General features: G+C 47.6%; 1 protein-coding gene across 1 annotated transcript in view; it reads right to left on the bottom strand.

Annotated features, from left to right (window-relative positions):
• Window positions 1–1,963: 1,963 nt before the first annotated feature.
• Window positions 1,964–12,010, bottom strand: part of LOC140389218 (uncharacterized) — a 53,329-nt gene continuing 43,282 nt past the window's right edge. Inside the window, exon 3 of the mRNA XM_072473404.1 lies at window positions 1,964–2,595. Coding sequence (XP_072329505.1) covers window positions 1,964–2,595 — 632 coding nt within the window. The remainder of the gene's footprint in view (window positions 2,596–12,010) is intronic.

Here is a 12,010-nt window from a genome sequence, read left to right as displayed (position 1 = left end):
ATAGCGCGGGAACCGAGCCCGCGCTTCCCCCTTGGCCCCGCCCCCAATGGCCAACGCCCCATCTCCTCCACCTCCTTTCCTCCCCCCACCACCTCCTGTGGAAGAGAGAAAAGTTACCACATCGCAGGATTAATAACATAAAACTCCTCTTTCCCCCCTTTTTACCCCCCTCTTCGCCCCCCATACTCGCCCCACCACTTTGTTTCAAACGTTCTTTTTTTAATAACCCGCTCATTCCAATTTTTCTTCCACAACAAAAGTCCACGCCTCATCCGCCGTCTCAAAGTAGTGGTGCCTCCCTTGATATATGACCCACAGTCTTGCCGGTTGCAGCATTCCGAATTTTATCTTCTTTTTGTGAAGCACCGCCTTGGCCCGATTAAAGCTCGCCCTCCTTCTCGCCACCTCCGCACTCCAGTCTTGGTATACGCGGATCACCGCGTTCTCCCACTTACTGCTCCAAGTTTTCTTTGCCCATCTAAGGACCATCTCTCTATCCTTAAAACGGAGGAATCTCACCACTATGGCTCTAGGAATTTCTCCTGCTCTCGGTCCTCGCGCCATCACTCGGTATGCTCCCTCCACCTCCAGCGGACCCGCCGGGGCCTCCGCTCCCATTAACGAGTGCAGCATCGTGCTCACATATGCCCCGACGTCCGCTCCCTCCGCACCTTCAGGAAGACCAAGAATCCTTAGGTTGTTCCTCCTCGCGTTGTTCTCCAGCGCCTCCAGCCTTTCCACACATCGTTTATGGTGTGCCTCGTGCATCTCCGTCTTCACCACCAGGCCCTGTATGTCGTCCTCATTCTCGGCAGCCTTTGCCTTCACGAACCGAAGCTCCCGCTCCTGGGTCTTTTGCTCCTCCTTTAGCCCTTCGATCGCCTGTAATATCGGGGCCAGCAGCTCCTTCTTCATTTCCTTTTTAAGTTCTTCCACGCAGCGTTTCAAAAACTCGTGTTGTTCAGGGCCCCATATTAAACTGCCACCTTCCGACGCCATCTTGGTTTTTGCTTGCCTTCCTTGCCGCTGCTTTAAAGGATCCACCGCAATCCGGCCACCTTCCTCTCCTTTTTTCATCCGTATCCAGGGGGGATTCCCTTCTGGTTCACCGCACAGTACTTTTAGCCGTTAAAATTGCCATTGGGGCTCTTATTAAGAGCCCAAACGTCCGTTCCACCGGGAGCTGCCGAAACGTGCGACTCAGCTGGTCATCGCCGCACCCGGAAGTCAGCTGAAACCTTTCTAACTACTGAGTATCTGATTGTCTTCTTGGTCAGAGTGAGAGTCAGTGAGTGTCTTGTACCTGACACTGCACTGAAAGGATGCTGAGTTTATACATCAACTTCCATACAGATTTATGTCTTATTTCGGTGATGTTTGGCGATCTGGTCAAAGGTTAAATTGGTCTTCATGAAACAATTGGACTGATGGTGGGACAGGTTGGAGACAGACACTGCTGATACACACCATGCTTTGGACAGCTGCCCTGTGTGAGCACTGGAGGATAAACAACACAAGACAACACTTGGTCTATGGGAAGCAGGTGAGCCAGCTCCAAATCTGCGTGGAGATGTCGGTGTTTGGCAAGAGCAGGTGAAACAATCCTGGTTGACATCACACTGGAAGGGGTTTGTCTCCTGTGTGGATTCATTGATGTTCCAGGCGGTCCAGCTTCGTTACAGAAGGCTCTCCTGTGTTTTGATGGACCAGGATATACACTGACTGTGTCAAAGCCTTGTTACACACCTCACACCTGAACAGTTTCTCCCCAGTGTGGATCCACTGATGCTGCGGAAGAACAAAGGCGTTGGTGAATGCCTGATCACAAACACCTGAAGTATTTCTCTCCTGTATGGATCCTCTGGCTTCTCAGAATGTGAAGTTATGAAAGTTTTACCACAAACTTACACTTGTAGCTCCTCCGATGCAGCAGGAGAGCCAATGACTTTGCCAAATATTTGTTTCACACCTTGCATAGAAACAGCTTCTCTCCTGTGTGAATGTGTTGGTGTCTCCGGAGATTTGATGGCCTCACAAAAGCTTTATCACAAACCTCACACCTGAAGGGTTTCTCCCCTGTGTGTGTCCTCTGATGGGCCAAGAGGTTTGACGACCGGGTGAAAGCTTTGTCACACACCTCACATTTGAACGGCTTCTCTTCTAGGTGCACACGTTGGTGTACGTGAAGGTACGATAATTCTGGAAATGATTTAGCACACACCTCGCACATGAATGGTTTCTCCGTGTGAATGCGCCGGTGTGCGCAGAGAGTCGATGACTGTGAGAATGATATGTTGCATATCTCGCATGTGAATGGTTTCTCACCTGTGTGAATGCGTTGGTGTCTAAGAAGGGTTGATACACGTGAGAATGATTTGTTGCACTCCTCACAAGTGAATGGTTTCTCCCCTGTGTGACTACGATGGTGTACATGTAGGGTCGTTAACTGAGAGAATGACTTGTCACACACCTCGCATGTGAATGGTTTCTCCCCTGTGTGACTGCGTTGGTGTGTGTGGAGGTTTGACAACTGCGAGAATGATTTGTCGCACATCTCACACTTGAAAGGCTTTTCACCAGTGTGAATACGCTGGTGTTCTCGGAGAGTCGATGACCGAGGGAATGATTTCCAACACAGCTTGCACTGAAATAGTTTCACCTCCATGTGGCTCTTCAATAGATGCACCTTGCCGGTAAGGAGAACATAAAAGCCTGTAGCTCCCTCCTCACACATCAAACAATTGTAAGAATGAGTCAGTGATTCATGAGGCTCAATGAATGATTCACTTGGACCCCACTCTCACTTCTTCCCAGCATCACCCTTACTGATCGCCCACAGCCAAACCTTCAGAGAGGTTGGTTCTGATGGAAGGTTCCGCACCACTGACCAGTTTCAGATCTGATGATATGTCAAAGCTCTCCTGACCCGACCGATTTCCGATTGATGGTTTCACTGCCCAACCTTCTCTTGTTGAGCAATGCTGTGAAGGGACTGGGTGTCTTCCCACAGTTATGCAGTTTATCAGGTCTATCTACGGTGTCTATCCGCTCTCTATTCTCTGGTGTAATCGTCTGTAAAACAGGAAACAAAAAAATGATTTTCTTCAACTCCCACTCTTTCTTTCCTGAATGGTCTGGCTCCTCAGTTAGACTGTTTCACAGTGACTGTCAGTCTGCTATACTGTGTAGGTAATAACATTCAAGTCCTTTCTTTTTCCTCACTTGTCACACACCCTCTGGTTCCAGCAGAGGCACTGAATAGTGACCAAGAGCAACTTTCTTTCCTCCATCCAGGCCCATCTTCCCAGGCACCGGAAGGGCAATGGAAGGAACAGTTAGGGTGATTGTAAAACAGGTTATCAATTCACAATGAGTTTAAGTCATACAGGCGAAGATCAGTTTTCCCCTTAGAATATGTATCTAATATACAGGGCGGCTCGGTGTCACTATTTAGCACTGCTGCCTCACAGCTCCAGGGTCCCGGGTTCAATTCCGGCTTCGGGTGACTGTGTGGAGTTTGCACTTTCTCCCCATGTCTGGGTGGGTTTCCTCTGGGTGCTCCGGTTTCCTCCCACAGTTGTGCAGATTAGGTGGATTGCCTAATGCTAAATTGCCCCTTAGTGTCCAAAAGGTTAGGTTGAATGACAGGGTGGAAGTGCAGAGCTCTTTAAAAAAAAAGGCCCGGTGAAGACTCGATGGGCCGAATGGCCTTGTAAATTCTATGATGTAAAATATCCTCAAGATAAATGTTATATCAATGGAGATTTTGAAATTTCATCTCTTGTTTTCCCAAATTATTTGAAGAGAACACACTGGGTAGCAAGTGCTGGAAGCTCAGGAAAATATGGCTTCAGTGTAGCTGATTGAAGGGTTCTGGTTTATCCTGGGACTTTAGATCCACTGCATTCACTCAGACCACAGCACTGGGCTAAACTATCAAATCCAAGCCCAGGCTTCTGGGAAAGGCCGAGGCCTTCAGGTGAAATCTTTAAAGACATTAAAAGACATCTGAATAAATGTGTCTCTGCCCCTCCCAGATAATTACACCTCACCTTCTCATATTCAGTGATGACCCATCAACAAAACTCAGCCTGTAAATCAGAAGAAAAATAAACAGACTCTATCCAACACAACTCAGTTCTCAGATTGACGGCACGCTCACCCAATCGTGGAGAGAGAGGACAGTAGCACCGCCTACAAGTGAGATGTCAAACATTCCCGCAGCTAATCACGTAGAAGGGGTGGGGCTACACCTTCTTCGCAGCAGCTTTCCAGACAGGGTCTCACCCTTTCGGAACTACACTACCCATGCTGCATGTGCATGCGGCCCGGGAACCTGTGCATTGAGAGACATTCTGGATTGGTTGGGGGAGGGAGAGGGTAGAGAGAACGAGCCAGCCCGCACTGTCTGATGGGGGTTGTAGTTCATCCGCAGTGCCTGATGGGAGTTGTAGTTCTGCCGCGCGCAGCAGTGGTTGGCGCCCAGCGTTCGGGAGTGGAATGTGAGGAAGCGCGAGCCCGAGCGGCTGAATCGAATTGAAAAGCAGAGACTGACCCTTGGTAGGAACCAGAGCGATGGCGGTGGGAAGATTCACCATTGCAGCAGATTCTCTGCATACAGCTGAATAGGAAAAAGTGGCACAAGTCAGAGCAGTCCCACTGACTGGACAACACAGAAGAACTGCGGGAGGAGGATAGTGTGGTCGAGCTTATTAAACATCCAACAGGTTTGTTTTGAATCATGAACTTTCGGAGCACAGCTCCTTCATCAGATGAATGAAGAGGTCGGCTCCATAAACATATATAGAGACAAAGTCAATGATGCAAGATGACTTTGAATGCAAGTCTTTGCAGGTAATTAAGGCTTTACAGATCCAGATGGAGCAACTGGAGAGACGGATAATCACAGGTTAAAGAGGTGTGAATTGTCTCAAGACAGAACAGTTGGTAGGATTCGCAAGCCCAGGCCAGATGATGGGGGATGAATGTAATGAGACATGAATCCAAGGTCCCGGTTGAGGCCGTACTCGTGTGTGAAACTTCATGTAGTAAATGATCTGTCTGAACTGTACGCAGAACAATACTTTTCCACTGTACCCCGGTACACGTGACAATAAACCAATACAGTCCAATTAAATTATTGTTGCTTCACAGCACCAGGGTCACGGGTTCCATTCCCAGCTTGGGTTACTGTCTGTGCAGAGTCTGCATGTTCTCGTGGGTTTCCTCCAGATGCTCCGGTTTCCTCCCAGAAGTCCTGAAAGACGTGCTTGTTAGGTAATTCGGGCATTCTGAATTCTCCCTCCGTGTTCCCGAACAGGCGCTGGAATTTGACAACCAGGGGCTTTTCACAGTAACTTCATTGCAGTGTTAATGTAAGCCTTGTGACACCAATAAAAATTAAGATTATTATTTGTCATGAATGGCATCAGGCACGTGCGGATGGCCTCCAATGGACTAGCCGGACAAGTTGTTTAAGCAGGCCATGAAGATGACCGTGGGATCTTGGGAGATGCAGTTGGCACAATTTCTCTTTAGTTACTGTACAACACCTCACGCCACAATGGGCATCGCACTGGCAAAGTTGCTCATGGGACGATGACTCCGGACATGTCTGTCTCATCCTCCCCGACATCGGCGCACGGTTCTGTCAGTGGCAGGGCCAATCTGAGATGTACTCTCACCACCGCCCATAAGTGCGCACCTTCACAACAGGTGACGTGGTTTACGTGAGAATCTTTGGGACCAGAGCCACATGGATCCCTGGAGGAGTCCTTGCTGTGACAGGCCAGTCTCCTATGCGATCCAGGTACAGGGCACCAAGACACATTGCTACCTGGATCACATTCGATGACGCGACCAGGAACCACCGGCAAGAGGCCCGGATGCTCCACACAGGATCCAGACTCCATCGCGTACGCCCAAGACTGAGCCCTGAAGCCAGAGGAACCAGGACTCTACTTGCCCATTCCATCTCCTGTTGAATGTCAGGGTGCCAGGCGACCTGAGGCGCTCGCATATCTGGCCAGTGACAGCGCATACAGATTCTGATATGGATATTGGACTAGCCGGTGACGGTATGCTGCACCGATTGTAGCGGCAGCCTTGCCAGCTGAGTCGTGCCAGCTACGACGATCCTCGCGGAAGCGGTGGTCATCACTGCGCTACACACCTCCCCTCCCAGGCCGGCTGTAGCACCCCTGGACCTCCGCCCACAAACCAAGCAGCCACAGGACTCTCCACCTGAGGACATGTACATTTCACTGGACTTGGGATGGGGAGTGGTGTTATGACCCCCTAAGGGGACAGAACTTGTATCGCATCGGATTCCCCTTCGACACCTCAGAGTATGAGTTTCCTAGGTGACTAGGGGGCGGAGCTTCCTCCCAATTGGAGGAACTCCCCACAAGATATAAACCCTGACCTGGGAGCAGGTCGGGGAAGGTGACCCTACGGGGAGTGGACAGGAGTAATTGCTGTATCTAGTGTGAGAATAAAGATGTTGTATCCTGTCAGCCTGGCCTATTGTGGAGTCTTTGCCTCCGTCTACAACAGTGTTCATGGACACCTGTGCATCTGTCAGAGGAAGAAAGTCAATTATTATATTTTGTTGCATAAATTAACTCCCCTCCTGATGGTTTAAACCCTCAGCTGCTGACATTACCTTCACTGGCTAATCCCCACTGGCTAACTGATAGAAGAGTTGGGATAAGAGGGGCATTTTTAGGATGGCAGCTGTAACTAGTGAAGTGCCACCTGAATCAGTTCTGGAGCCACAATTATTCACAATAAGGACATATTGGCACTGGAGGGAGTGCAGAGGAGATTCACTAGGTTGATCCCAGAGTTGAGGGGATTAGATTATGACAAGAGGTTGAGTAGTCTGGGACTGTACTCATTGGAGTTTAGAAGGATGCGGGGGGATCTTATTGAAACATAAAATTATGAAGGGAATAGATAGGATAGATGCGGGCAGGTTGTTTCCACTGGTCGGGGAAAGCAGAACTAGGGGGCATAGCCTCAAAATAAGGGGAAGTAGATTTAGGACCGAGTTTAGGAGGAACTTCTTCACCCAAAGGGTTGTGAATCTCTGGAATTCCTTGCCCAGTGAAGCAGTTGAGGCTCCTTCTTTAAACGTTTTTAAGAAAAAGATAGATACCTTTCTAAAGAAGAAAGGGATTCGGGGACATGGTGTACGGGCCGGAGAGTGGAGCTGAGTGCACAAAGATCAGCCATGATCTCATTGAATGGCGGAGCAGGCTCGAGGGGCCAGATGGCTTACTCCTGTTCCTAGTTCTTATATATATTAATGACTTGGTTGAGGGAAGTGAATGTATTATTTTTTTTAATATAAATTTAGAGTACCCAATTATTTTTTTTTTACAATTAAGGGGCAATTTAGCATTGCCAATGCACCTAACCCGCACATCTTTTTGGGTTGTGGGGGTGAAACCCAAGCAGACATGGGGAGAATGTGCAAACTCCACACGGACAGTGACCCAGAGCCGGGATTTGAACCCGGGTCCTTAGCGCTGTAGTCCCAGTGCTAACCACTGCGCCGCCGTGCTGCCCTAAGTGAATGTATTATTGCCAAGTTTGTGGATTACGCAAAAATAGATGAGAAGGCAAGAGGTGGGGATGACACAAAGGGATGTGGACAGGTTAAATGAGTCTTGGCAGATGGAATATGATGTAGGAAGATGTGAAGTTATGCACTTTGGTAGGAAGAATAAGGGAGCTGAATATTATTTAAACGGCAAAAAACTGCAGAAAACTGAATACAGAGGGATTTGGGGTCCCTATGCGTAAGTCACAAAAAGCTAGCATGCAAGAACAGCAGGTAATTGGGGAAGGTAAATGCAATGTTAGCCTATGGATGGAATATAAAATGAATGGAGTAGAAAAATGCTAAAACTATACAAGGCAGTAATTACACCACACCTGGAATACTATGAACAGTTTTAGTCCACTTATTTAAGGAAAGATATACTGGCAGTTGAGGCAGTGCAGAGAAGGTATGATTGCAGATCTGGAGGGATTTTCTTATGAGGAGAGTTTGAGTAGATTGGGCCTGTACTAATTGGAGTTTGGAAGAATGAGAGGTGACCTTATTGAGACATATAGGATTCTCAAGGGGCTTGACAGGGTAATGAGGGATTGTTTCCCCTTGTAGGGGCGTCTAGGACCAGAGGGCATTATCTCAGAGTAAGGGATCGCTCATTTGAGACAGGTGAGGAGGAGTTTCTTCTCTCAGAGGATAGTCAGACTGGAATTCTTTACTGTAGAGGCTGGAGTGTTAAAAACATTGTCACTCTCCAGTGCAGGAGGCCATTCAGCCCATCAAGTCTGCACCCTCGGAAAGAGCACCCCACCTAGGCCCACTTCCCCACCCTATCCCCACAACTCCACTTGCTCCATGTTCAAGGCCGAGATATGGTTTTAATCATGAAGGGAACCAAGGGTTGAGGCAAGAAAGTGGAGTTGAGGATAATCACATCAGATTAGTCATGATCTCATTCAATGGAGGAGCAGACTTGATGAGCCAAATGCCTACATCTGCTCCTATCTGTTCTGGTCTTATATCTGATCCATTGGTTATCGTGGGGTTGGAGAGGCCAAACAGCTTCCTCATGAACTCCTCCTGTTCCGTCAGCTCCTTGATGTACGGAATGCACCCTCCAGTCAACGAGTGCTCCTGGGAATTATGGATCAGCTTTGCCTAAAGGAAGAAATGACAATGAAAAAGTAATCATGGTCCAGACTTTGCTGTGTTGTCTTGTGACACATTTCACGAGTGTTAGGGACAGTTTTCAACCTGCACCCAGGGGGCATACAATAAAGATATATCTTATGACAAAGTCTGAGCCATCTCCAAGGCAACTACATTTGCAACAGCTCAAAATTAGTAAACAAAAACATTGTGATCTTTCTGCATTTTCTTTTTCTTAAATAAATTTAGAGTACGCAATTCTTTTTTCCCCCAATTAATGGGCAATTTAGTATGGCCAATCCACCTACCTGGCACATCTTTTTGGGCTGTGGGGTGAGACCATACAGACATCGGGAGAACGTGCAAACTGCACATGGACAGTGACCCAGGACTTTCCATGCCATGAGGCAGCAATGCTAACCACTGTGCCACCCCTTTCTGCATTTTCAACTCAAAGGATTTTAAGTTTCAAATATGAACACATATATACATATTTAATATTCAGATATTGTCCCTTTTTCTATCCTGGGGAAACATGCGCATAAGCTTGTGTGATATATACACATATGTTAATGTTTTAAGATTAAATCTGCATGGCAAAATTTGGCTCCAACTCCATCGACAAGTTTGCTGACGACACGGCCATAGTGGATCGGATCTCGAACAACGATGAGTCAGAATACAGGAGGGAGATAGAGAACCTAGTGGAGTGGTGTGACAACTACAATCTCTTCCTCAATGTCAGCAAAACTAAAGAGCTGGTCATTGACTTCAGGAAGTAAAGTATCATACACACCCCTATCTGCATCAACGGGGCCGAGGTGGAGATGGTTGACAGGTTCAAATTCCTAGGTATGCACATCACCAACAATCTACTGGTCCACCCATGTTGACGTTACGACCAAGAAAGGACAACAGTGCCGACACTTTCTCAGGAAAATAAGAAAATTCGGCATATCTACATTGACTCCTGCCAACCTTTACAGATGCACCATAGAAAGCTTACTATCTGGCTGCATCACAGGCTGGTATGGCAACTGCTCAGCCCAATACCGTAAGAAACTATAGAGTGTCATTAACACCACCCAGTCCATCACACAAACCCGCCTCCCATGCATTGACTCTGTCTGCACCTCCCGCTGCCTTGGGAAAGCAGGCAGCATAATTAAAGACCCCTCCCACCCGGCTTATTCAATCTTCCAACTTCCATCGGGCAGGAGATACAAACATCTGAGAACACGGACTAACAGATTCAAAAACAGCTTCTTCCCCGCTATTACCAGATTTCTAAACGACCCTCTTATGGACTGATCTGATCTCTTCACACATCCTCTCTACTGAGTAGCACTACACTCCTGTATGCTTCACCCGATGCTTGTGACTATGTATTTACATTGTATATTTTATGTTTGCCCTGTGTATTTTCTATTCATGTATGGAATGATCTGTCTGAACTGTACGCAGAACAATACTTTTCACTGTACCCCGTGTAGCCACCTGGGTTGGCCAACTCCCGGCGTAAAATGGAGAACAGCAAAGGCTGAAGGGAAATTCAGCCAACACAGGCAGAAACTAGCAGGTGCAAGTTTACTGTGTATTAAACTCTGCAAAAGCCCAGACAGCATTGATACAAGCAGCCATCTGCCTAATAATGTAGCAGCCATCTACATACTAATGAGCGATCCCTGGGAACAATCAAAACATTTGGGATAAACAAGGCCAAGCCAGACTCCTCGGCGCCAGCAGGAGCCAACACAAAAGAGGTTAACGGACACCTCAAGACCGCCTATCGATCAGGGAACCGCTCCAGTATTGGAGAAATCGAACCAAGCGATTGGAACGAAATCCAATCACTTGGAACCAGGTACAGGGTCCGCCCCGAAAGGCGGGAAGCCCCTGAGGACTATAAGGTTAAGCCCCCAAGTTCAAATCGTCCTTCTTGACAGGGTCACTCAGCAACGCGAAGCAACCCTTGAGAGTGACCTGTCCAGCTGCCGCTCCAACAAAGTAAGTCTTAAGTCAACGCTCGCTACGAGATAGTCGCTCCTGGCTACCAGTCCATACCAGCTTTCGAATCCCGCAGACTCAGAACCCGAATGAAAGGCCATTTGTTCCCCTGACCTGGTGGGCCAGTCTGAAGCTAAGTATAAGCCTGTTAGTTACAGAAATAGCTTAGAAGTAGAATTTATGCATGAGTAGCGATTTACTGTGTATAATAAATGTGTATTGATTTGAATCTTACTAATTGGTGTGTTGAATTATTGATCATTACTTGAACTTGAACCTCAGCGGTATCAAAGATACCTGGAGACTCGAGATCAAAGGTTATAAAACAGAGCCAATTGAACCAACCAAAAGTTAGCAACATATTACTGGCGACATCTGACGGGACCCGAATTAGAAGTGGCTTAACCACTCGGGGAGAACCCAAAAATTTGAATTAGAGATCCAATTGGGAACAGAAAACCACAAGTGTTCAAGCAGTTCTGATCAATCCTCATAATTCGGAAGTGTGTTAAATGCATGTGTAACTAACAGGGCAATCAGGTAAACTGATAGATTTTTTGTTGCGACAAAACTGTCGGGTGTTTGTATTTCGGAAAATAGCGAAAGCCGTAATTACAGCACCGCCTTAGTACCCCTTGTTCCAAATTTTAACAGAAAGCATTCAGATAGGAAAGATGGCAATGCAAGCAATGCAACGCCTCATGAACCCAGAAGAATTTGTGGTCGTAGCGACCAGCAGAAGTAGAGTGGGACAGTGTCCCGTTTGGGAAGAGGAAATCAGGAAGTACCTCAAAGGGAAAGGATGGCCCCTTTGGAGCGAATTCTGTAACAATGAGGAAACAGGTCCCGGGAGTATAGGACATACTTGGTGGGAGAACCTGAGCAAGATTCACAAGAAGAGCTTAGGAAAAGCTCGCAAGCCAATGACAATCATGTCCTGTTTGGCACAGTTGCGAGGCACAGAGGAGGTCGTTAGGACGCTCCGGAAAGAGATAGAAGGCATACATCGAATGAGCAAGGTCGATGTCAGTGAGGTAGAAAGAGAGAACGTAGAGTTAAGGAGGAAGTTGGCAGCAAAAGACGGAGAGGTGGATGATGCCAAGTGGGCACACCAGTCTTGTCTGGCGCACCTAAGCAGCTTCCAGTCCCAGTACAAAAAGGCCTATCAGGACACGCAACGTGCAGTCCTGGTACGAGAGGAAACCGAGAAGCAGGTAGAGGCATTGCAGAGACAGTGTAGTGACGTGAACGCAGCGTTAAGAGCACTCCATGCTGCCACCAAAGACAAAGCTC

The sequence above is a fragment of the Scyliorhinus torazame genome, chromosome 14 (genome assembly GCF_047496885.1).
Source record: "Scyliorhinus torazame isolate Kashiwa2021f chromosome 14, sScyTor2.1, whole genome shotgun sequence".
In the NCBI taxonomy this organism is placed as follows: Eukaryota; Metazoa; Chordata; class Chondrichthyes; order Carcharhiniformes; family Scyliorhinidae; genus Scyliorhinus; species Scyliorhinus torazame.
The sequence above is the reverse complement of the archived record's forward strand: the minus strand, read 5'-3'. Positions and strand labels throughout refer to the sequence as shown.